The 26,874-nt window shown below is 47.1% G+C and overlaps 1 protein-coding gene across 1 annotated transcript in view; it reads left to right on the top strand.

Annotated features, from left to right (window-relative positions):
• Positions 1-26,874, top strand: part of LOC138505078 (mucin-5B-like) — a 2,064,041-nt gene that overhangs the window by 1,161,041 nt on the left and 876,126 nt on the right. Inside the window, exon 27 of the mRNA XM_069625397.1 lies at positions 13,394-13,533. Coding sequence (XP_069481498.1) covers positions 13,394-13,533 — 140 coding nt within the window. The remainder of the gene's footprint in view (positions 1-13,393; positions 13,534-26,874) is intronic.

The raw sequence follows: 26,874 nt of genomic DNA, 5'->3' as shown, positions 1-26,874 counted from the left end.
TTAAAAAATTACCACTTGACCCGGTCAAATGCCTTTTCGGCATCGAGGAAGAGAACCAAATATCCCCTGCTCCCCTGGCTTCACCTCTGAGGCATTCAGTATATGGATGGTCTTACGCAAATTGTCTAAGCCTTGTCTGTTTTGAATAAACCTGTCTGGTCCTTGCGAATATTTTAGCGTCTATATTCAGTAATGAAATAGGCCTATATGAGGCACAGTACGTGGGGTCTTTGCCCTGCTTGGGAATGACCGCTATCAGCACTTCCAGAAACTATCAGCACTTCCAGATAGGTAGGAGGGATGTTGGCAGCGCTCTGAATGGAATTAAACAAATTGGCCAGGGGCCCTGCCACTAGCACCTGGAACTGTTCATTAAAGCCTGAAGTTTAGCCATCCTCTCCCGGAGCCCTACCAGGTTTAATGTGACCAATAGCCTGTAGTTCCTCCTTCCCTGTAATATCTGCCTCCAACTTGGCCCTTTCTCTCCCGGACAGTCGCGGGATGGGTAGCCCCTCAAGATACTCCTGTATGTCCTCCTCCCTCTCCTCAGTGGGCTGGGCATAGAAGTTTTCATAGTAACCTGCGAAACAATCCGGAATACTACCATGACCACCAACTAGGTTCCGACCTACCTCCCGTATACGGGCAACACTTCTCTACGCTCCTGCACCCTTTTGGCCAGCAGGGTCCCCTCCCGGTCCCACTTTTCATAAAACCGCTGTTTAGCATAGCACATCTTTTTCAACACTTCTCCAATCAACAGTGAGTGTAACTCCTGCCTCTTGTTGCGCATTTCTCCCAGCAGCTTTGTTCGATCCACCCCCAGCTGCGTTAACTGCGCTCTCATCCCCCTCAGGTCCTCCCGCAGCCTCCCCTCTACCAGCGCCCTATCTCTTTTTTCCTAGCTTCCTCCTTTATGAGCAGGCCCCTGAATGTTGCCTTGGCTGCCTCCCACACCGTTTTCCACTGCACCTTCCCTGTAACATTGGTTTCAAAGTAGTGGCCAATCTCCTGTTGCAGATAGTCCCGAAACGGGGCCTCTGAGGAGTCCATTGTTACATCTCCATCTCGGCGGCCCTTGCCTCCCCTACTCCACCCACCATTCCATGGTGACCATCTCCTGATCGGACCAGGTCATGGCTTCCCCCGTTGGTGCTGCCGCCATTGCCTCCTGTTGCAGGGGGATGAGCAGAAGGTCAAATCTCATATAAGTTTGGTGTGTGGGTGAGAAAAAGGTATAACCACCCGCCTCAGTGTTCCTGGACCTCCAAACATCAGTCCAAAAGTGGTCCCTGAGTAGCTCTGCAAAGGCCTTATGTTCATTCCCCTGTGGTTTGACTTGGTCCCTTCTCACTGACCACCTCTGTATGGCCGGGTCTGCAATTACATCTTAGGCACCTCCCACCAATGTTGGCCCCTCACCCCAGTCATCTGATACCATAAACATCCTCTTCAGGAAAGCCAATTGATTTGGGTTGGGAGCATATAAGGACACTAATGTAAGCCTTCTCCCCTGCAGAAGGCCATTAATGGCTGCCAGCTGACCCCCAAATGCTCTCTGCACCTGGAACTCCCTCAGTTGCATAGAATGTTACAGCACAATCCCCACTCCCTACCTCTTCCTGGTCTTGTGCAAGGCCCAGTATGCTTGCCCAATATTCAACCCCTTCAGACCTCGCTCCTTCACATCTGTAGTGGGTTTCTTGTAAAAACAGCACCGCCAACTGGGCCTTACGGAACAGGTTTGCCGTCGGAGACCTTTTATTCAGGGGGTTCAGCCCCTTCACATTCAGTGTGGCAGCCCTCCAGTTAACCATTTTCCTTGTGCATTCGTTCCCCTTAATCGCCCCTTGTAGGCAAGGTAATACCCCATTGCGGCTGTGGCAAAGTAATGCATGCTTCCCGTACCCTTTCCCCCCTCCCCGCCATCTGAAAAAACATATTGAACATCCTCAGGTTGTGACACCTATCTGGGGCACCATGCACCAACTCACAGAGAAACCCGGGCTTGCCCAGGACACTAGGGTAACATAGTCTGTCACCCTGCCAAACACCAACATAACAAACTTCATCAAATCCCCCCACCCTCGCTTCCCTGCTGAACTAGAATTAAACAGCCAACAGACAGCTCCCCCATCCCTGCTTCATCCAGGGGCCTTTGACTATTGTACCTGGAGTTTTTTTTTATTTTCTGGCCTTTGTCTCCTTCCGGCAGCCCTTTCCTGCTCAAAAGCACTATTAAAACACTCCCGCAGCCTGCGTTGGCCATCTCTCTCTTGGGTAGCTCCTTCCTTCTATTCTTTCAGCTTTGCCAGTAGCTGGGTTGCCTCCTCCCCTTGCTTAAGTTCATAATGTTCCCCACCATATTCGAAAGAGAGGGCAAATGGGAACTGGCACCGGTAGTGCACCCCATCCTCCTGCAGCCATTTTGTTAGGGGCCTACATTTCCTCTTTTGTCCCAAAGTATAAGTCAACAAGTCTTGGAAAATTCTTATGGAGGCCCCTTCCCAGTCCAGGTCGTCCTCCTCCCGTGCCTTCTTTTTTGTATTTATTTTATTCTCCAGCATGGGGTCTGGCATGGATTCACATGCTCATGAATATTCCCCGTCGTCAGGCTGGGAATCCTCGGTAAAGAAAAATCAGTTTCGTTTCTGATCTGTCTTTCGTAGTAGTAACCAATCACTGATCTCTGTGTCATACTGACCACAGCCAATGACTGCCATCTCCCTAAGCCCCGCCTCTGGCAGCCATCTTCAGATTTTTACCGCACGTTCATGTGTTGGGATCCTCGTGCTATTGCTCTCGAGCTGTAGTGCGTTTTTGCGCTTTTTCATAGGAAAATCCTCTCTTTTTTCGGTCAAAAGAGCCTCAAGCTCCACCGTTTCTTTATCCGATCAACGGGGACCCATGTCAGATTCCTCTATGCCCCTCAAGGGTGAAGATTTTGTCGAGCCACGCTTTTGGAGGACTCCAGAAGTTTCTCAGGCCCATCTCGGACATGGCCCAGGAGAAGGGAAGCTCGACGCCCGGAAAGCTGTTCAGGGTCTGCCCTGGATGCCAGCTTCAGAATGTCTTTAAGGAGGACGAACACTCCCTTTGCCTCTACTGCCTGCATGAGGACAAGACGCACGTGGAGAAGGACTGTGCGTTTTGCGGCAATATGTCGGAGAGGACCATGAAGGACCGCCATCTGCGTTTCGCCAACTGGCTGGAAGGGAAGAGCCCGTCAGGCGGGAAGAAGAAGAAGAAGTCCGAGCGGTCTTCTAAGACCTTTGAGGGCGCCCCGGCGACAGGGGTCCAACAGAATGCCAAGCACCGGGAGTCCGCTGGCACCGGGAGCGCCGAACGGTCGGGCTCTACGGTTGCCAGGCAGGGCGCATCCTCCCCGGCACCATCAACCACGAGCCAACGCTCTGGCTCGGGTAAGAGGAAGGCCGAGCACCCGGCGAAGCTCCTGGAGAGACCCCGGTCGAGCTCGAAGGCCCCATCGGAGGGGGAGCGAGGCGGTGACCCTCCCCCCAAGGAGAAGGCAGTGAGCGCACCTAAGGTGGTGAAAGCCTTGATCCACCTTGCCAAGGCCTCTATCGAGAGAGTCGCGGCGGCCCTGGCTCAGCCTGTGGAGGCTACACCAGTGGAGGCGACATCGGGGCTCAGAGTCTCCCTGCCATCGCGGAGGGAGTCCTCTTTCAAGCCCATCGACAGGACCCCGGTGAAACCTCCGACGGAGAAGAAAAAGGGGGGGCAGGAGGTTGTCGTGGATTCGGTCTCAACCTCTGAAGAGGAGCTGATCGAAGTCTTAAGCCACGCATTGGCGTGGAAGAAGACCAGCCCGTCGGGAGGGATCCCGACGTAGGAGACGACGAGAACGTCGAGGGTGCCGACGAGGCTCCTGACCGCCCGTCGGAATCCCCTCAACCAGTGCCGCAAGACAACTCGGCGGCCATTTTGTTGGCTATACAGTCCTTATGCTCGGAGATAAGGACGAGATTGCCGTTACCACCAATGGAGGAACCGCTCCCGATGGGGTACCTGGAGCCAGGCCCTTCTGGGAGCCCTCCTCCTAAGAGAAGAAGGATTCATCCTCCACCTCCTTTTCAACCATCGCGCCCTGCTCAGCCCTCCTCCCCGTCCACGACCCGTGGGGATGATACAGGGACGGACACGGCCGCGACGGGTACAGACGACGAGGTTTACGACGAGGATCTTCAGTCGTCACCTCCTCCCCGGGCTTCCCCGCCCGACAAGATTGGATCGTTTCATGCCATGATCGCCAGGGCATTCGAGCTTTTCCAGCTCTGCCCGGAAGAGAAGGAGGAAGGTTTCCTTTATCAACGGCGCGAGACCAAGAGGAAGACGGTCCTCGCTGTACCTCTACTGGACGATATCTGGGATGAGGGTCTCGCCCTCCTCAAGAACCCATCCACAACGCCTGCGAGAAGGGATCGCTACGAGAAGAAGTACTGGGTCCCGGACGCGGCCCCCTTGTGCCTTCGGGCACAGCCGACCCCGGACTCGGTCGTCTCCGCGGCAGCCAGGAAGAAAGCGGGGGGGGCTTCGGCCTCTACGTCAACCTCCCCACCGGACGGCGAGGGAAAGAAATTGGACACGGTGGGACGCAGAGTCATCTCATCGGCAGCTACGACGATTAAGGCTGCCAACGCCTTATCCATCGGAGCCCGCTATGACAGGGAGTTGTGGTACAAGATCGCCCCCCTGCTGGACTTCCTACCGGATGACAAGAGGGCGGAGGCCCTAGAGATCTTGCAGGAAGGAGAAGTGGCGTCGGACCACGCCATTACGATAGCGACGGACATCGCTGACACTGGTTTTCGCCAGTTGGACAACGGCGTGTGCCTTAGACGGCGTGGATGGCTCAAGGCAACGGACTTCCTGCAGGACGTGCAGACCAGAGTTTTTGACATGCCATTCGACGGGAGCAACCTGTTTGGGAAAACAGTGGACCATTCCCTACAAGCCATCAAGACAGACACAGAGACGGCCCGGGCTCTTGGTGTTCTCCAGCAACGACGGCCACCCTTTCGGAGCGCCGGAGGCAAGCAGGGTGCCTCCAAAGGTTCCGGCGGCGGATATTCCACCTACCATCAAGCGGCCTGTTCGTCGTCACAGGAAGCCTACAGGGGACGAGGCAAGTCGGGCGGACCCCGCCGTCATCGCCAGGGAGGACAAGGTGGCAAAGCCTTGTCGAAGCAGGACTGAACCTGCCGTGGGGTCGGGCCCCCATCGAAGCATTCCGGTGGGAGGCCGGCTGGCGAACTACGTCAGCGTGTGGGAGTCCATCTCCACCAACCGTTGGGTGCTGGACGCCCTGGCCCAGGGTCACGCGCTCGAGTTTCTAAAGAAGTGCCCGCGCGTCCCCCCCGTGGCCAGGAAGGAACATCACGTCCCTCAACTTCTCTTGGAGGTAAAGGCGATGCTCAAGAAAGGCGCCATCAAGCTTGTCCCAAAGAGGCTTCGGGGCTCCGGAGTTTACTCAAGATACCTCCTCGGGAAGAAGAAGACAGGAGGATGGCGTCCCATCCTGGACCTACGACGACTGAACAAATTCATCAAGACACAGAAGTTCCGGATGGTCACCCTCCAGCACGTCCTGGGTCAGCTGGAGGAGGGCGATTTCCTGTCGTCGTTGGATTTGGAGGATGCCTACTTCCATATCCCCATCCTAAAGGGACACCGAAAGTTTCTCAGATTCGTGGTCCAAGGGCGTCACTACCAGTTCAGAGCCCTTCCCTTCGGATTCAGGTCGGCACCCAGGGTGTTCACCAAGTGCCTCGCACCGGTGGCAGCGCGGCTGCGCCTGGAGGGGATCCACGTCTACCCCTACCTGGACGACTGGCTCATCCGAGCAAAGACAAAGGAGCTCGCCGTGGAGCACACGGCGAGGAGCGTCCAACTACTCACGGACCTGGGATTCTCCATAAACTACGCCAAGTCCCACCTGGTGCCCGCGCAAGACTCACTGTTTCTGGGAGCGAAGCTCGACACAGTGGCGCTTCTGGCCTCTCCGTCAGAGGAAAGGACGAGGGCCATCTTGGGCAAGGTGCAGCGGATGCTGGTTGCGGACGCGGCCAGGGTGAGGTCCATCAAATCCCTCCTCGGAATGATGTCTTCTTGCATTTATCTCATCCGCCTGTGCAGGCTTCGGATGCGCCCGTTACAGGAGTTCCTAGATGCTCGCTGGATCCAGACGACGGGCAGCTTCGAGGACAGGATCACACTCAACGAGAGCTTCTGATGAGCGATCCGGTGGTGGGGCACCCGCGCGCATCTGACGGCGGGCATGGACTTCCAGATCCCGGGCCACCAGAAGACAGTGACCACGGATCCCTCCCTGGAAGGGTGGGGAGCACACACCGAAAATCTGCACGCGAGGGGCCTTTGGCTGCCGACGGAGAAGTCCCTCCATATCAACGTCCTGGAACTCCGTGCAGTGTTTTGGGCCCTCAGGTAATTTCTTCCGTCCCTCAAGGGCAAGGTGGTGAGGATCTTCACCGACAACACCACCACCATGTTCTACATCAGGAAGCAGGGCGGTACCAGATCCCCAGCCCTGTCCAAGGAGGCGCAGGATCTGTGGCATTGGGCCGTCGCCCAAGGGATGTTTCTGGTGCCGTTTCATCTGGCAGGAATAAAAAACACCATCGCCGACTCGCTCAGCAGAGAGCTGCGCTCGTGCCACGAGTGGGAACTATGACAGGATCTAGTGGACCACCTCTTCCGACAGTGGGGCACACCCCAGATCGATCTGTTCGCGATGGCGACGAACTCCAAGTGCCGGAGGTTCGCCAGCAGGTTTCCCCAGCCGAGGAGCATGGGCGATGCTTTCTCGTTCCCCTGGGAGGGCCTGTTCCTATATGCGTTCCCTCCTTTGCCGCTGCTGATCCGGCTCATCAACCAGCTCAAGAGGTCACAGTGCAGGATGATCCTCGTCGCACCTGCGTGGCCGAGGCAGATATGGTTCCCGGACCTTCTGGACTTGTCAGCGCCCCCGTCAAACAAGCTGCCAGTGGATGCGGATCTTCTCTCCAGGGAAGGAGGCGCCATCCTCCATCACGACCCGAAGTCGCTGAACTTGCAGGCCTGGCTCCTGCAGCGTTAGAGTTTGGAGGTTACGACATACCGGCCGACGGCAGAGAGGTTCTTGCAAAGGCCAGGGCGTCCTCAACTCTTAAATGCTATGGACACAAATGGAAGAGGTTCTCTGTCTGGTGCCACGCACAGAAGATTAACCCTCTACGGATTACGGCTCCTCAAGTACTGCCGTACCTGCTGACGCTGGCCAAGGCTGGACTGGCGCACGCTTCCATCAAGATTCATCTTGCTGCGATCTCCCGATACACCAGAACCACAGGACGGACGTCTTTGTGGTCTCATCGTCTGGTGAAAGAATTCATGAAGGGACTGTTCAGATCGTTCCTGCCGGTGAAGGCTCCGGCCCCGGCGTGGGAGCTCAACGTGGTGCTGACCAAGCTCATGGGACCTCCGTTCGAGCCTCTGCACTCAGCTCTGTTGAAGTTCTTGTCGTGGAAAACAGCGTTTCTTGTGGCCATCACCTCTGCACAACAGGTGGGAGAGATCCAGGCCCTTTCCTGCAAGCCCCCGTACTTGACTTTTCACGACACGGGGGTAGTGCTCAGGACGCACCCCTCCTTCATGCCCAAGGTGCCGTCGGACTTCCACCTCAACGAACCCTTGGTGTTGCCTGTTTTCTTCCCGTCGCCTTCGTCGCCGGCTGAAAGGACTTTGCACTCGCATTTGGAACGCAAAGGATCCCCCTCCATAACCTGCTTTCTGTTTTTGATATTCTATCAGACTGCAGTTCGAGGCCATAAGTTATTTTAGGCACGATCCTTCCTTCAAAAAACATTATGGCAGGCTTCAAAGAGAACCTACCGAATTTACGATGATTTTTTAACATATGGGACTCTTAACAACGCAGCCTTTTGCATCAGGGCATCAGTTTTAAACCTTTATGCACTGCAAAATGGAATCCCAGGTATACAACGCCCGTAGAATTCTTGACAGACGTCTCTTCAATATGCCCCATAGTATGTTTACTTTTCTTACTTGACCTATTCAGTGCCAGAATGTTCGTTTTTTTAGGATTAATAATAAGGCAGTTCTCTTTAGCATATCCAGCAAATATGTTTAGCAACCTAGCAATGGGAATCAAAAATCAAGAAGTCGTCTGCATAGGCCAGCCAGGCTATTTTAGACTGCCCAACTTTAGGGGCTATCAGCCCTCCTTCGGCCAGACTGATCTCAAAATCGGACATATATTGATTAAACAACCAGGGCGCTAGCACACATCCCTGTCTGACCCCCCGATATGAGCAGATTCTTTGAGCGATATCACCTTTTTGACTTAATCGTACTTGGATCCCACAGTTTTCATATACCCCATTCATGAGCCTCAGGAAACCAGCCGGCATTCCCCATGCTGCCAATTTGGTCCAGAGTCTGTTACTGTCTACACAATCAAATGCGGCCGATAAGGCAATCAAGGCCATATAAGTGCATCCCTTGGACCTCTGCCACGAGTCTTCCTGGATACATTTAACCACTAGCCCATAAATGTTAGTGGAATGACCCTTCCGAAAGCCTGTCTGCAGTCAATTTAGGGGGTGTACTGTCAAGGTCCACCCTTCCAGATGGGTGAGTAAGAAGGCTGAAAAGATCTTGCAGTCGGCATCAATTAAGGAAATTGGCCAATAGTTCTTGGGATCAGACCTACTTCCACACTTAAAGATCGGGACCACTGGGCCGTACTCCAGGAAGATGGAGTAATTCCTGTCTGGATAATATCTTTAAATTCAAAGTACAATAGATTGGCCGAAGAGTTTTGGCCGGCCTTAAACCGTTGAGCCCAGGTGCACAGGACTTGTTACATTTTTTTAGCAGGATGTGGTTAGTAGAGATTTCTAAATACGGTTCCAACTTACTAATATCTGACATCCCAATAGTCCCCTGTTCCACCATGGGATCCTTCGATAAAGAGCCAAATCTACTTTCAAAGAACATGATCCACTCCGACTATGGGATCACATTTAGTTGGATAACAGCATAATTAGGGTCTTGACAGTTAACTAGAGACCAAAAGGAGCTCAACTGAGCATTAATCAGTACCCCTAGCTTAGTCTCTGCATCCCGCTGCAACAGGTTATGCTTTACTGATTTGCAGTAAATTTTGTACTTCTGCTTGATTTTTCTAATAAGCTGAAGGTGGGTAACCCCATCTAAATTCAATCCCCGAGTGTGTCTCAGCTCCCTCCTCATACTGGATTTTGCAGAGGCTAAATCACTATTATAGCAATGGGCATGTCTAGCAGACCTATTCCCTTTTGTTCCCATCCTAGAGCAAATCCCAGGAACTTAACTCACCAATAAGCCTCTGGATCTCAATTACATTGAAGTTGAAGTTGTTAATTTTCCACTCAAGGGTGGTTATATTCATAATAGCCCTTACATTTTGGTTCAGGTTATTAATATTTAAATCAGTCCATCTGATAGCATTCCCTGCTGCATTGGGGTCTTGGGAGGATAGCTCAGGGGCAACATGCTCGCCTTGGACACAAGACGACACGCAGCACCACAGGTTCGATTCCCGGGTCTGCGCTTAGAAACCTCTGGGTATTAAGCACGTTATAAATAACCTGTCATATTATACCTGCAGCTGACGTCTGAAATCTTCATTAGTTAGTACCATGTCAAAGGCTACCGTCAGAATGCAAGGATCACTCCATGCATTCTTCGACACTGTAAAAGACAGACAACACTTCATCAGGTAATCATCTACATGTATAGTCCAATAGAGAAGAGCTTTTCCCTCTATGCCAGGTATTCCAATCTGAATCGTTGGTTTGAGAACACGACTTCCCTGCCAGAGGCTGCAATCCAAGTGCCCCTAATCCCAAATACCATGTTTTCCCAGCTTGGCGTTTAGGAGTAGCACTTATAGACTCCAAAGGCAAGTCACACAATTCCCATGTAGTATTGTTGACTCCACAATCGGCATTCAGATCGCCTATGACTAATATTCTACCATTGGGATATCTGGCAGACCATTCTTCAATAAAGTAGCACACTTTCTCAACAAAGGAATCAATCACTGAGATACCCTTGTGCCAATAGATGTTGACAATCAAGATCTTCACTCTACCATCCCGGGATGAAATATCCACCCCCTGGGCACCAAAGGGTAAATTTTCAATGGCAGAGCAACTAATGCCCAAAGCATTTTCCACCGCAATAAGCAAGCCCCCTGACCGCCTCCCTCCCAGCACTAGCTTTAGCCGGTTGAGAGAACATTTTAAAACCATCCAAAATAGGTACTGCTGTCAGCCAAGTCTCTTGCAAACAGATACAATTGGCCTTGCTTAAATTGGCCAAACAAGTTGGGTAGTAAAGAGGTGGCTACTCCCACGGTTGTTCCAGGATTTTAGGCACAGGGAGATCGCTCTCTGCTCTGTGCCTCCATATTTTGGATGATTAAGGGACTGGTTTCTGCCACAAAGTTGATGTAACGGCAGCCCAATCTATTTTGCTCTCACATCTTTGATCCTCCACCAATCCCAGTTTCCCTCACATTGTCCGCTGATCGCACCACAATTCTCAAATGTTCTCTTCGGCCCAGAGAACCCCCCCCCTCCTCCATATAAACCTGCGCATTGTCAAACCTTAGGTGCAAAAGGCCATCTCGCTGTGACAGGACAAGCTCTTTTACTAAAGGAAAATTCAAATAGATAATGCTATTGTTTGGCTGATGCCTACCAGGAAAAGCCACTCTCCCGTGCCTTCTGCAAAATATCTTCCTTGTCTCTAAAGTGGAGGCATTTTGCCACCACTGAACTGGGTCCGGTCGTCACTCCTGTACCTCGGTGGACCTGTCGAAGCAGATCTCCCTGTCAAACGACTTCCCATGAGCTTTTTCAGTACTCAGGCCAACAGAAGCTCCAGGTCTCTAGGCAAATTCCCTTCCTTGCTAGGGAGACCCCATATCCGCAAATAGTTCTTCCTCTCTCTGTTTTCCACATCATCCAGCTTGTACCGCATCTCTCTTTCTCTACCTTCAAGCTCTTTGACCTGCACCTCGAGGCCCACATCTGCAATGTCTGCGGGTCGCTGATTGTGCTCCAGGATCTCCACGTGATCTTCCACTTTTAAAACTCTTTCAGTGATGCCACCCAGCGATGATTGTACCTCTGCCCTGAAGGCCTTGAGCTCTGCCATTATCGTCGGGATGTCCATGGTTCCACTCCTGTTGCCAGAGGCAATAGTAGCTGAGCTCCCAACTTGTCCCGCTGCGCAACCAGGGGTGCGTAGTGATACTCCAGCCGCCTCCGCCCTCAGGTGTAGTGTCCGCCACCTGGCCTCTCGCCACGGCTCACTCCCAGGCACAGCAGAGCTGCATGCGGCTCGTCACACACTGCACCTCTACCTCATGATGACTCACACTGCGATATTCCGGCTCACCTTCTCCAAGCCCTCCTGTCTACACCTGCTCAAACATCATCTTCCAGAGCTTTGCCGCAATGAGAGTCTTGATCCTGTGCACCCGGCCTCCAAAAATCAGCCTCCAGAGATTTTACCAGACCCCCCCTGAAGAAGAGACCACTGGCCCGCCCAACCTCTAGCTTGTTGCCACCAGTCCTGGGGTGTCCCCACCACCAAGTGCCCATAAGCGCCATTCACTCCCAGTCGGTACTGCTCCCCACTGGCATCTCCAGGGCTCCTCTGGGCCAGCCTCCACCATCCACTGTTCATGGGCCCTGGGTCCCCTCCTCAGGCCAACCAGTACAGAGCCTGGGCTTCCACAGTAGCTGCGGGTGTGCACCGCGCCTTCCACAGCCTCCACAGCACCTTAGGAGTAGGGGCGTGGAGCCTTCCACGCCACCTCCTAGCCCATTATCCTTCTTCGGCTTCTGCCTTAATCACTGCACGTCGGCCCGGGCTCTGTGGCACTCTCCTGGGGTCCCTGCTGTTGCTGCCCATGTGTTGCGGTCCGAGAGGCAACTTCTCCATTTTTTCAGCAGCAGTTGCCCTGGGGGGCCCCCAAACACTGCTCTCGTGCCCACAGCTACCTCCCAGAGACACCCCGCTCACCCTGACAGGCACACAGGGCCACTTCCTGTGCTGCAGTGGGCTCCTCAAACCTCCGCTGCGCAACGGCCACCCCCGGGCGGCCTCACATCTTTACCTTCTTGCCCACGGCAACTTCGTCTGGCCAACTCCGCCCACACCGACATGCGGCAGGAGCCTCTTTTACACGGGGCGCCTCCTCTTGCTCGAGGCCCCTGCTTTCATCCACTGTGCCGGTAAGCGCTGCAGCGTGTGCTCCCTGTTGTCAGCACTCCGGGGGTGCCCGTTAGTTAGTCCATCGAGGGGAACACCTAATGTATAGCTGGTGTGGGCGGGGGCAGAGCTCAGCTCCTCCAAGGCCATCTTGCTATGTCCCCCTAGCGATCTCCGGAAACTCACTTTTAATTCTAAGGTGTGAGCTTACCCATCTTAGTTCTCCCAGTAGTAGATAAAATATGAGAGGGAAGCCTGACGCAATGCATCTGGAATATTAGCTAAACAAAATAGTAATTTACTGTTTCAGGCTAAACTCATTTAGGCTTATGAACCAACTGCATTTGCAAGCTATGGTAGAGTAAGGTGCAGCCATCGTGTGAGGCCCTTGCGACAGCGTTATTTATTTATTTGGTGTTGTATGACCTGGCACTTATATTTAAAATGTTTGTGAGTCGTGAGAGGAAAAAAGAAGGGGGAGGAGATTGGGCGTGGGATAGGGAGGGCGATTCACTTTGGCACCTAGAATATATAACTAGAGCACAGCTTCACATTTCCTAGTTCTATTCATGACACCAGGAGTCAGTTCTGGTTTTCCCAATGCATTCTGGCCCTGGGACTTGTAGCCGATAGCTACAATGGGAAAAACGAAAATCCAAGTACCAGCATACCATGGAAAAATCAGGATGGCTTGAGAATTCCGTGATGGAACTGGGAAACTTGCTAGAGGAGAGCTATGCTAGAGGAAAGAGGTTTTTAGTAGGAAATGTGTAGAGTCGTGCATGACTCAATCTCTACCATGCAGGCCTGCAACGCATTCACCATGAACAGAGAGGCGAGGGCAAGAGAGTCAGTCAACACGTCTTTATTTCTTCAACATTCAACAGGAACTGACGTGTCCCTTCCCACGTGACATGGGTGGATGACGACACCTCAAAATGTACTGCACCTTTTGAGATTTCTAATCGATGGTAGCTGCTGGGCTGGGAAGAATTTGCATGAGGGCTTGGGATGTAGTGGCTGTATAACCTGCTTTCTATGCATCCTGCCTCCCTGTTTTAATTGTGCATATGATTGGTTACAGGGGATCGTGTTTACAACCAGACAGGCCCCAATGACTGTGGTTACGTCATTTGCAACACTGCGTGCCACCTTCAAAACTTCACTGAGAAATGTCCTTTCACAACCACAATACTTCCTCCAACTCGTACAACAATAAAGAATGTAAGTGAAGATATTGCTCTAATTGCATAAGTGAGTTGGGGACATTTGCACACTTGAATGGGCTGGACTGTGCGCACAATGACGGTACGATTTCACCAAGGCAGGAAACACTGTTTTTTTGGGTGGCATGTAGGGAGAGAGGAATTGTTCATTGGGGAAAAGCCGGGATTGTAGTGAACTATAATGGTGCATACTGGGGCATATTAATTTGTAGACCATTGGCTGAAGTTCACAAGGATAAAAAACTGTGGAAATAAGATTCTGATTTGCCATTCCTAGCATGTGACTGGCGGGTATGATGTACTTTGTTAATTGCCTATGTTCCATGCATCAAATTTGGTTTCTATCTAAATCTTGGGATTCTTGTATACCTAGAAACCTTTGCTGAATATATCCAGAGCTTCAGATACCTTTAATGTCAATGGTGAGTGAGATGGGTGGATGGCTTCTTATTGATTAAAAAAAAGTCTGACTTTCTGGCTCCTTTTTTAAAACGTTTTGGGGTCTTTCTGGGTACACAAGCCTCCACTGTGGACAATATTGATTAACAATCACCTTCATAGATGTTTGCACCCTAGTACCTAGGTTAAATTCTAATGCAGACCCCACTGAAAAACACTTGGTAAATGAAGCTCAACATGCGTGTGATAGCCGGCATGAGCTGCCTCAGCTCGAATATGGTGGATCATTCTGGCAAGTGATCTAATAAGGATTAGCATAACTTTATCGCTAGAATTGACATTTTCAAGATATGTGGGCACAGCAAGTCCTATCTATGCCATGCATCCAGTTCTTCCTTTCTCCTGCTTCTAATGTAATGTAAGTGGTCTTGTATACCCCCTGTCTGCCACTAGAACCTGTGTTGTGGAGGCCGAAACAGGGGGGTCCTTGCTTTCAAGTCTACCAGAGTAGAGGCACTTGGAATTGTATTGATTCTTCTGACGCTTAAAAACTGTGATGTAAATGTGAACTCGGGGCATGTCCACTGATTGTTATCTTACTGTGCAGAACACTGATGCAGAAATGACTGCCATTTTTGAGAAAGCTAAGTTTATTACTGGAAATGCACTGCACGAGTAGTAATGCAACGTTTCTGGAAATTTTGAAAATCATAGAAAAACATTTCTTTTTCCTTTGACAAAATCGACATTTTGGGGGAAAATTATGCATACACAATACTTATTTTCTAAGCGCACTTCACACATGTAAATACACTTCCTATTGTAACAACAGAAGATACTTGGTTTGCTCATAAAATTATAGTGTTTGGTATATAAATTAAAAGGAGAGTGGAAAAAGTGTAATTTGATGGCTAGCTTACTTACTATACTGTAAAAGGCAACTTTTGGAGAAGTTTTCAGCATACAAAGTGAAAACGTTTTCGATTTCCCCTTATTTTGCTGGTTAAAACATTTGCAAATGAAACACTGTGACACTCATTCAGGCATTCTTGTATAGATCAAAGGTCAAAAATGGAGTCAGAACAGGCATTGAATCTTTCTCCCTTTTCTTTGAAAATGACTGTGCCACCTGGAGGCAGAAATAATGCACTGCTTGCCCTTGGGCTGCAGGAATTACAATGATCTCGTAGTATGTAAATCCTTCTTATACATAGTTATTAGAACGTATTTTTTTGGCAGAAAAGGGTTAGTACTCATAGTTCTAAAAGAAAATATGTAGCACGGTTTGAAACTCAAGCGTGTGGAGTGCTGTTTTACTCTGATGAACATATTATCGATTGCAGTCTTTCTCTCAGCTATTTGCAAGTGCTATATGTTCCTCCTGGACACTAAGCACCATACAACAAAACTGCTCCCATGGGGAATCACTCACAGTTGTTCTAACCTATCATTCACATTACATATTCATCCCATTGTTTATGAAACTGCATCCTGGGAAGGCTAAGACCATTATTATTCACCAAATGTTTACTCTGAAATGCCAAAGAAAAAAGGAAAGCCCCATTGTCTACAATTAGTCACATAAAGTGCACGTGTTAATTTTCTAATGTCTTACACATGTATATGCCATCACATTATTATATATTTATTTATATATGTTTTCAAATATACAATAAAATGAAAACATCCACAAATAGTATTCCATCACATTTTAAAAAGGAGAGCATAATATTTTAAGTGACTAGCATAAAACAGCCTTGTATACCTCATACATACTCATTCATACAATTAAATCAATGGACATCATTTAATTCTTTGAACTATCTTCCAAGATGAGAGAATTCAATAATGTAACATGACCAGCACACATCTTTCTAAGAATATCAAAGTTTATAATTTGTTTCCTGTTTAAATATACTTTACATAAAACTATTTGTTCACATGTTTCTCCCAACCCGTGTCTGGTTTAGACCAAACTGGTAATTGAATATTGCTTCACAGTGCCTTTCTTCATCAGGGGATATTCCAAACTTTCTCCAGAATGAACATGGCCAGTCCTGAGAACTGGATTTCTTCCACTCAATATGGATTAGGAACATAAAGGTATACATTCTTCGTAAATGATGCCCCTCCATATTTTTTTATTATTTATATATGCAAGTTAATTAATTCTTTAAGTAAAACCAGGGTTTTTCTTATAAATGCAGTGCTACATTATCAGCATTCCCAAAAAAGATGGCTGCCATGTAATCTGATGAAATAAAAGTAAGGGTACAGAATTTAAAGATTGCTTGAATTAACACACCTTTTCCTTCTCCAATTAGGGCAGACAGACTCCATCAGAAAAATAACATCCAGCCCTTTACCTTCAAAGATATATCTGAGTCAGAAGTCCTCCACATCATGAGAAAAATTAAGCCTGATTAAAGACTGTGCGGAGACCCTAGTGCCGTTTCTCACAGCTTACATTAACGCCTCATTTGCTTCTGTCATCGTCCCACCTTCCCTTAAGGAATCATGTGGGTCAGACTATTGTTAAAAAAAACAACCTTAGATCCTGACTCCCCTAATAACTACAGACCAATCACCACTGGGCCCTTCTTGCTAAAAATCTTAGAGAAAGCGGCATATCTGCAAATTCAGTCCTACTTAGAATCACACAACATCTTGGGTAAAGGGCAATCCGGCTTCCGTCCACGTCATGGTACAGAGTCAGCCTTGCTAGACCTAAAGAATCAACTACTGGAAACTATGGACAGTAGCAAGCCTGCCCTTCTCCTTCTCTTGGATCTGTCGGCCGCTTTTGACCTGGTCGACCACAAGATTTTATGCAGACATCTCACAGAGACTGCTCACTTCTCCCGGGAAGCCACAGTCTGGATCACCTCCTTCCTGGAAGGTTGAGCCATGAGGGTTTTTTCTGATCAGGCCTCAGCTACTCTTTCACCCATCGACTGTGGAGTCCCCCAAGGCTTCTGCACCTCTCCCACCCTCTACAATCTCTTTACACTACAGTTATTCAATGACTTGGATGAAAACGGCATTGCCTTTACCAACTACGCCGAAGATATGCAGATTCTCCTCCCACTCTCTGGTTCCTATGAGCATGACCTTAACACTCTTAAGGAGACATATGCACTCATTTAGGCTTGGATGGCGGCAAACGGCTTATGTCCTTATTGTGAAAAAACAGAAATCTTATTGGTATGTCCCAAGGAAATTCAGAAGAAACTTGACAGCCAATGCCGCACCTTCAACATCGAGAACACTGTAATCACAGCCTCTGCAGCAGTAAAAACTCTGGGGGTATACCTTGACTCCACCCTATCAATGCAACATCATGTCAGTACCATCGCATCCTCATCATCTCTTACAATCAAAATCGTCAACGCAGTTAAACCCTGCCTTTCATCCAGTAACTGTCTCAGCATAGCCAGAGCCACCATAGGAGCAAAGCTTGACTACTGTAACGTCTTGCTCCTAGGCACCTCATCCAAAAACCTAAAAACAACACGCTCGGAGCGGGACTCAGCATTCCTAGGAGGGAGCACATCTTGCAGGCTAGACGAGACGCCCATTGGCTCCTAGTCAAGGAGCACATACTGTTTAAGACCCTCACCATCACCCACAGATGTATTTCGCAGTCCGCCCCCCCCCTTACCTATCATAACGATTCCCAACATCCCTGGGATCAGACCCAGACGTAAAAAATATTCACACCAACTCTCAGTACCAACCTTCGAACGAGCCAAAGCTGGTGGTGCCAGTTTTTCTGTGCTAGCACCAAAAAACTGGAACGCACTACCACTCAATCTGAGAAAAGAAACTTCTTTCACCTTGTTCAAAAAAGCATTGAAAACTAACTTGTTGAACTGGAGCGTACATAATGTAGTTCCCCTGTAACCATGGAACATACTCACTTGTACAATTGCTATGTACCCTGTACTTTAAGTTTAATCTGTATTAAAGCTAATCTCTGTAACAGCGCCACAATGCCCCAGGCTCGCTGAGCGCTTTATAAATGCAATTAAATAAAATAAATAAAAACTGACAGAGCTTAGTAATATAAAAGACTGTGCAATTATTTAGTCTTCATAACTGGCTATGTTGGGTTATCGAACCCTGATGCTATGATGCACAGTGGGCAGAGACCTACCTAATTAGAGGTGCTTCCATATGCTGTTTTAAATGTACTTTGATAGTTCCATCAGTAACTTTATTTTTTCGTTCATCTATTAAACAGAAAGAAAAGGAAGCAACATAGCAGACAACTACTGTTATCCTGGCCTCTTGCAAAATCTAAATTTCACAAAACGATTTATATAAATGTTAAATAAATAATCAAATCGTATCCTTTACCAGACTTAAAGATTCTTCTGGGATTACTTCCTGTGGGAGTAAAGGGTGCCCACCTACCATTCTTGACATGTCACGAAATCAGGAGCCAAAAAACCAATACTCAGTCGATACATAGAATGAAAAACAAAATTTGATTTTATAGTTGGCAGGTAAGGCAGGTTGGAAGAAATATTGCCATGCACAAACGACATTGGTAAACTATACCAAATGAATAATAGTTTTGCATTGCTACCTACAAGAAGGGCCATTTCTTCCCTGTTAGTGTGACTTGTTCCCAGACTGTCCACTTTGGGATGCCACCATATTTTGACATGACCGAGGGGCCGCGTTCATAAGTCAGAGCAGCGTGACCTCATGACACCAGCTTGACAGCGTACTTACTTTTCATATGGCAGAAAACTATAATGCATTACAGATGTCTCAGGCCTTTTTTCAAAATACCTTTTCCACTTGCCAAACCTATCAACCATGCTGGTACTAAAATCATTCTAGGAATGTTGGCAATCTATTGTAGGCATCCTTTGTATGCCATATGAGAATTAAGCCAAGTACATACATTCCCTTTTAATTAGGTCTACAAGTTCTGAAATAATTCTACCAAGTATGCAGCCTTTCCAGGAGTGTCCCGCTATCAACCATCAGATCTCATCATCTCCGTGATCACGGTTATTGTAGTGGTCTATCAGTGCGTTAACCTGTCTTCGTCTAATCCTAGATTGATGCTTTCCGATTCGTATTGTTGCTTTTCCTATGTTTTCTTTCAATGTACATTAAATTAAACTGACAGAAAATGCTCAATGTGACATTCTTAGTTTGACAATCTGAATGTCCTTGTATCTTTCCTTTCACTTCATTGTAAACAAATTCATTTATTTTCGGTGAAAATGTACATGAGGCACATCTTCCACCTGGAAAACGACCCACCCCCCCTTCCTCCTTACTTCTTACTAGTTGTAAACCCCACAGAGTAGGAGTCCACCACTCATTCCTTTTTGTTGAAGTAGTAGACCAAATCAAATTTGATTCTCTTTTTTTTAGCAAATGTTTTTTCACGAGATCCCCGTTTTTCAATATCATCTTTTTGAATAGCCCTGATCATGTTCCCTCCATGATGCGCAGGTGACCTGGAAGGACCAGTCCTCACTCGTTCTGAGCCGTCCAGAACTCGCCACAATGATGCAGGTTCCATGGCAAACAAACCAAATGTGATGGAGCCTTTAATTTGGAGAAAGGTACCCCTTGTAACTCTTAAGGGTGGCCCAGAATATCACTAACACCTACAACAAACAAACCAAAACATGATTGTATTTTGTTTTATTTTTTTAACTTTGTAGCTGCAACTTCAAATATGCAGTACACGTGCATGTTTTGTTAAGTAGGCTTCTTTTTCTTGGTTTTATAATGTCTCTTCTCTGTCAACTCAGATAATTTTCATTTAAACAAAATGCTCATTAGCTGATAAACCTTAAAGTGATGCAGATCTGAAGTGTTAGAGTATGTTATTTCTTTAAGATCTAGGTCCAGTGATATGGTTATCAGATGACACATGCCATTAGAAGCCACATGTTCCAGCCCTCCGCCTTAATTTATCCATTTATTGCGTTGGGGGAGTTGTAGCCTTGCGTCACTTGAATTGACTCAAATTAAACTATAAGGAAAGCACAGAACCAGTATAGTGTGTCCTCAGTGACATGGAGTTATCTGGTAACCTTGCAATGAGGTGCTTAAAATCATAAATCTACTTGGAGCGTGCTACAATGCTACAATGGAACCCTTTTGAATGCTTTCCCACTCTCTGTTATATATGAGACAAGCAAAACGTAAGGTTTATGGCTGAAAAAGTATTGAATTAATAATAACCAGAGGCATTGCCCTGGGCAGTCCTCCAGGCCATCATATTTCATCCTTCTATGCATTATAGAAGGGGAAGACCATATGAAAATCAGTCCTGGTCCCAGCCCTAGAGGGCCAGTTCAGTTAAGCTGCTGGGTCACACCCTTCTGTACCAGACCACAAGCAACCCCAGACATGGTTTGCCTCATTGGGTATCATCAGTGAGGTGTAGCCTGCATCTCTAGGCACAATGGTGCTGGCCATTACCATCCCACTCAGGGGGACATAAGCAGAAATGGCGAATGATGGCTGCAAGGTATCATCACAACCACTGACATTCCTCTTGGCAACTCTGCAGAACATCGTCTTTCCCCTTCTATAATGGCATGGCAGGCTGGAAAATGATGTTCAGGCGGTAAACCCAGAGCTTTGGCATTGTTTTTCATTCATTCAAGCCCTTGTTGATATCATTTTTCAGTGAACCATTATATTTGAGTCACCCACAGTCAGTGTTGCATCTCTTCACTAAAGTAGTGCCCTACATGCCGCAGTGCATGTTCATGTACTCCTATCACCAGCTACACGCCAAAAGGATATTTATTCTTTGCTACGTGTGTGTGTGTGTGCCTGGCACAGCCCTACCAAGAATATGGTGTGGCGTATTTATCTGCCTTGGATAGACTTGATCTTTTACAGCAATTAGAAGCAGAAGGATTCCAGAAGGTAGTTCCCAATAAAAAAAAACGATATTATGATCTTGTCTAAAAGGCTCAGGTGTGCTTGACGTTGATGGGCCATCCTGTATGACTGGGAATGTTGTTTGTCCTTGGGGCCTTCTTGTGTTTGTAGTATTCTATTTGATCCATGTGCCTCTCATTTCTTCCTTTCAGTAAGACTGGAATAGGTCCTGGAGCTTCTTCTGTGTACCTTGCCAACTAGATGTACTTCAGCTCACGTGTCTGTTTCTCCACAAGTTACCTTTCTCTTTGCCAACTCTCTGTACTCCAGCAGCACCGTACTTTACATTTGTGCTCTCCTCACATGCTTTCTACACTTTGTGTGTCTGTCCATGCCCTTAAGAGTTTAGGCTCATCTAAGAACCTTTGGAGTATATGCTACTTTGCATAGTTTACTATTTGTGACCATGGCATCTTTAACTAAGAATCAAGACAATGATATAATTATGGATTTGAGATCATGTTAAGGCCAGTAGCAATATTCATTTTGTCTTTAAATACATCATGCTGATTTTGACCATTAATGCGCTCATTTTGAGCTCCCCGTCCCGGAAACGAAATGCAGAAAAGCCTTGCGTAAGGCTTTTACATATTTTGTTTCTGGTACTTCCCATTTTCATTGATTTGCATGGCAGAGACGAGGGCCAAAGCACAACTTACGTTTCCGCCACTCCTTTCCTCTCCACCATACAAATACTCCAGCGTTTGCGCCGGCATCAATTTTCATGCTGGCGCAAATGTTGAGGATTCCTAACTCGTTGCCTGCTAGTGGGGACCTGCCATCAATTGGGTCACCACAACCAGCTTCTGGAACTCTCTGGTCCACACTGCCACCTTCCTAGCTAAAGGTGCCACTCTACTCTCCATTCTGTTACCGTGGGAATGACGTAACACGATCTGAGCAGATTAGAAAACAAGATTGTATTATTTTTAATATTATTATTATCATGGTATTTATTGAGCGCGGACCTATTTTCGAGAAGCAACAGAGCGCTTTACAGAGGAATACACGAGTACAGATGCATAACTGAGCACTTTTTAGTGGTAACAACAGAACAGATATAGGGTAGTATACAGAGGGGGACAGAGGAGGGGTACAGCTGTACCTGGTGGCGGGGTGTAGAGGGGCGGGCGGCGTCTAGCAAGTCAGGTGGAGCAAGGAGAGACTCCTTGAAGAGGTGGGTCTTGAGTTCTTTTCTGAACTGTGGGAGCGTGGAAGCTAATCTGATGCTGACGGGGAGGTGGGTCCATAGTTTTGGGACGTAGGCAGGTAAGGCTTGTTTTCTGGTCCTTTCCTTTTTGCAGCAGTGGATTTCAAGTCTGCATGTCTCCTGCCTTCTGGTGATGCACTGTCTGCGAGAGATGCAGAGTTTCTCTACGCGGTAGCTGGTTGACTTGAGGGAGACTGCCTTATATATGATGCAGCAAGACTTGAAGGTGATTTATGCCTGCAGTGGGAGCCAGTGAAGATCGATGAGGGGCGGGGTGATGTGGTGGTATCTGCCAAAACCCATGATGAGGCGTGCAACTGCATGTAGGACACTTCTCAGTGGCACACAGGAGGATGACGGGAGGCCTTTGTGGGCATGCAGTAATTATATGGAATCCCAAAATAGCTAATGCACTTACAACAAATCCAAAACAATGAAAAGGAAAATAACAAATTTGGAAAAAAACAAAAAATGGGGTTGAGAGTGGGAATAGTGTTATTCGGGGTGGGGGGAATGTATTAGGGGGAAAAAGCAGGGATTTTGGGGAGTGGAACCCCCCCAAAACAACAAAAAAGGAATTTGTTATTTTGGTATTAGTCGTTTTATATACTTTATATAATTGCATTTGTTATTTTGGGATTCCACATAATCACATGTAACCCGCCTTTGAGGAGTGCATTGCCCCCATCCAGATGGAATAGGACCAGTGTTTGAACGATGGATTAAAGCTGTCCGGAGGGAAGAAGGGCTTGACATGTCACAGGAGGGGGAGCTGGTACCAGCTCAAACCAGAGTTTTCTTAGCTATGTGTGTTTTGAAGGAGAGGTGTTTGTAAATGTGGAACCCGAGGGACTTGGTGCAGGAGGTGAGCTCGGGTGTGAAGCCCTCAGAGTTCATGGTTGATACGATTACTGTTTACATTGACCTGCAGGCAGATCCAACCCTCCTAAGTTAATCGGAGGTTTCTGCAGTGGCATACCTGCAGTAACACACACACACACACACACACACACAGACATAAAGATATATATGTATATGACTCCCAGTACACTTGGTGACCTCCTAATTATTTTATACTAGTGTACAGGACCGTGTACACAGGCCAAAGTGCAGGTTTTCATTAAAACAGTAGGACCACTCTAGATCCCCCACACTGTAGATACATGTATACAAATTGGAGATGCTTAGTACTGTAATGTGTAATGTGTAACTTGTATTGTATTGCTTCTCTAATGTGTTGCTCTAATGATTGTCTAATTACCAATATTGTACTGATTCTAAAAGCATCTACGCCGTGATACCTCAGGGTCTGGGCGTACAACAAATGTAATAAATAAATAAATAAAAATAAATAAGCCTACAGCTCCCTCTAGTTGTGACCACAGGAGAAGCTATGCAAATTTGATCGCTCTATATCCTAAGGCAACAGCTCCCTCTAGCAGAGTATTCTGTGCATTCGAGCACCCTCTACTGCGCATGACAGCTTCAGACAAATATACATCTGGCCTTTTATTATATAGTATAGTGTAATGAGAAATAGATGGAGCAAGGTTTTCTTTCTAGAATCTTCTTTTATCTTCTTCCTTCTTTAACTTGTAACATGAACTACTTACTGTCTTTGCGGTTTGGTAACATAATGCTTTTAGTCAAAGGTATGTATTTATCCAGAACAGGTGTAACGACCTGGTCAGTATTGTGACAGAATAACAACCACAATGCTACTGACTTAAATTCCTAAATATGTAGCTCTGTCTCACACAACACTGATATGTAATTGCTCTAGTCCATTCACTTAGGACCAAGGTAGTGGATATAACATAAACTTCACTAAATTAATATTTATTCCCAAAATCATAAACATTTCTTCAGTGGCTTCAACTGACAGTTCTAAAGTGAGTAAACAAATGAAAAGGGTCAATCTTGCCTATTTGAGCATCCCAAGAGAATCATTGACATAACATCATAGACAAACCGTCTTTTTCAATAGATGTTTATATTAAAAAAAGGAGGAGACCTACTGGTCCAGTAGCACACACAGAACATCTCATTGATGGCTGAACATGAACCAAATGCACTGTGTTGTACAGAATACATATTCGAGAATGTTGACTCAAAATTTTCTTAGTACATATTAACATTGAATGGTTGAACACCTACTGCAATAAAGAACAGGGGTTACAACAATTAGTGCAATTTCAAAACAAGGGGTTAGGACAATGGTAAAACAGTGTGGACAAATGACACACGGGGTGAAGTGGTCTACACAGGTGTGTTTCGGCCCTCGCAGGCTATTGAATGGGCCTATCTTGCACGGGCCTTCATCAGGATGAAAGAGACTTGTAGAAAAAGCCTGTTCAGTGAATGCGCTGCCGTGCTATAGCAGATTGCTCTGCACTGTTCAAAGATCAAAATTGGAGGTCTATAACGTATTAGACGTCATCTTGGTTGGACTTCATGCTTTCAAATATTGGAGTCCAATCTGTACAGACTACGAAGCAGTAATGAATCTATGGTAGTTGAGCAGCGAGTCCGCATAGATTGATGGTGCTGACGGTCGAGGACCTGTAGATGATCGGCAGGTACCTGGTTGAGGTGCCTTTGTAATGCTAGTCTGTGATTACGAGCGGCGAGCAACGTGTGCTCGGGTTGCGGGCAGGGAATTCTTATGGCTGCATGGGGATCCCGTCTCGTGAGCGTCTTGAGCGCTCTCAAACTGGAAAAGCAGCCGCACTGCGGTCTGACTAGAGAAAGAGTGCTGCTTTTCCAGCTCAAGAAAAATGACAAGAAACATTTTTTAAAAAGTCTGCTACACCACCAAAGCAAGTGCCCTCATTGTCCATAGTAACCGTAAGTGCAAAGGACACAATACTACCCATGCAAGGAAAGTTTTCAACAGACCTACCTACGCCGATGGGACCACCTACCATAATAGAAGAGGATGTATGACCTATCTCACCAACCATGTTACCGATAACATGCTCGGATATGATGCCTGACGAGATATTGCAACACCATATTGACTCTGATTTTGAGGCACATCACAGCTATTCTCCAATTTTCTTGGCTTCTGAGGAGTCAGTGATTCTTGAGGGAGACCTATCCACAAGACGAAACGAAGGCAGTCAACGAACACTGCAACCTCTGGCACTACAGAGACCACCTCAAACACCTAAACAGCCATTAATTCATAGAATGGCAGCTCCAAATCCACTTATATGTAGAGGAGCAGGTGGATGCCTCTCCTCTGGTCCCCGCCCCTTCACCACTGTCCGATTGGAGTAGCAGAAGAAGAGGTACAATTGGAGAAGCCATGCATGAATCCATGCAATATTCCTATACCGCGCTGAGTGTATGAGAGATTATATGCACTCAGGCAGCCATTCAGAAAATACCCTCACATTGAAGGCAGACAAAGGATGCTACCAGGAAGGATGTCCACTACCAAGAGGCCAGAATGCAGCTATGGGTAATATGGACAAACTCTAAGTAAAGTCTACAACAGAATGATGTCATAAAGAAGATGTATGAACCTATGCCAAAACGATATGAAAATACTTAAGACTGACAATATAAGTGAGGTACTAAGAGAAACATGTGCCTAAAGACAAAGTAATTATGAATATAAGAAGATGAAGTAACGTGCTGACCAATAACTGTAAATACACTTTAATGCAAGCTAGAAAAGGTACATAGAAGCTTACTAAAAAGAGGTATATACATAACGTTAAGGGCGGCCATTGGAAGAAAATGGACGACGGCCTGTGTTAAGAATCAACCCTGCTACCTCAAAAGGCGAGCTCCGGATTGCAAATTGAAGAACTGATGAAGATGCTGTTTTCGTTTGCAGAATAAGGGAGTACCCTGGCATGGAATCAAGGAGGCTATTTCGAGAGATGGGTGTAAGGCACAAAGGGAGTCGAATGAACAGACCATGTGCACAAGACATATTTCTGCTAAGATTAGCAGAGTCAAGGACATCTGGAAGTGCCAAGCATTGAACAATCACAAGAACAAAAGACTATGTAAAGTGGAGTGAGCAAGTCTCTAAAGGCCAGAAAGGGTAATGGCACCCTGTTTAATAAAATCATATAGTTGTAAATGAGAGGCTGAAATTGACAAAATCGTGGTCTTCTAACACATGACTCAGAAGTTGAAAACAAGAGCTATTCATTAAAAGCTCAGCTGCAGATAGTGGTCTGCTCGTACTCCCTTGAATGTTCCAGGACAGTGAGCAGACTATGAGGTCAACTACAAACAGACGATCTTGGTTAAGGATCAGGTCGATTGCATATGATGGACTAATTGGGAAAACAAGAAATGAATTGATGCATCTCAAGCACCTTAGTTTCATTTTCACTCACATACTGCTAAACAAGCCGAAAGCCCAAGGTTGGATGGGTTTGCCAACCAGTCATAAAGCCAGCCATGCACTTTTACATACAATGTTGCATTTACCAATCCGCTGCCATATTCTCTGCTATAATCAGTAAATTACGTATGTAGAAGTAGCTCAGGGCATGTCCTACATATTATGAATAGCCAATTAGATATTAACTCTTCATATAATTCTATAACCCTAATCCAATCTTTTATTTATTTATTTTTAGCATTTTTAAAGCGCTCACACAGCCCACAGGCATCGAGGCGCTGTTACAGGAATTGTTTGTTTTTTTATTGCGTAACTGTTTCTTTTTTGTCTTAGTTGCGTTATTTGTAACGCGCTTAAACACCCAGAGGTTTCTAAGCGCGGACCTGGGGAAATCCCTCCCACTAATAGGTTTTGTAAATGCCACGTAGGAT

This window comes from Ambystoma mexicanum, chromosome 11 (genome assembly GCF_040938575.1).
Source record: "Ambystoma mexicanum isolate Mex_15411 chromosome 11, UKY_AmexF1_1, whole genome shotgun sequence".
In the NCBI taxonomy this organism is placed as follows: Eukaryota; Metazoa; Chordata; class Amphibia; order Caudata; family Ambystomatidae; genus Ambystoma; species Ambystoma mexicanum.
The sequence above is the reverse complement of the archived record's forward strand: the minus strand, read 5'-3'. Positions and strand labels throughout refer to the sequence as shown.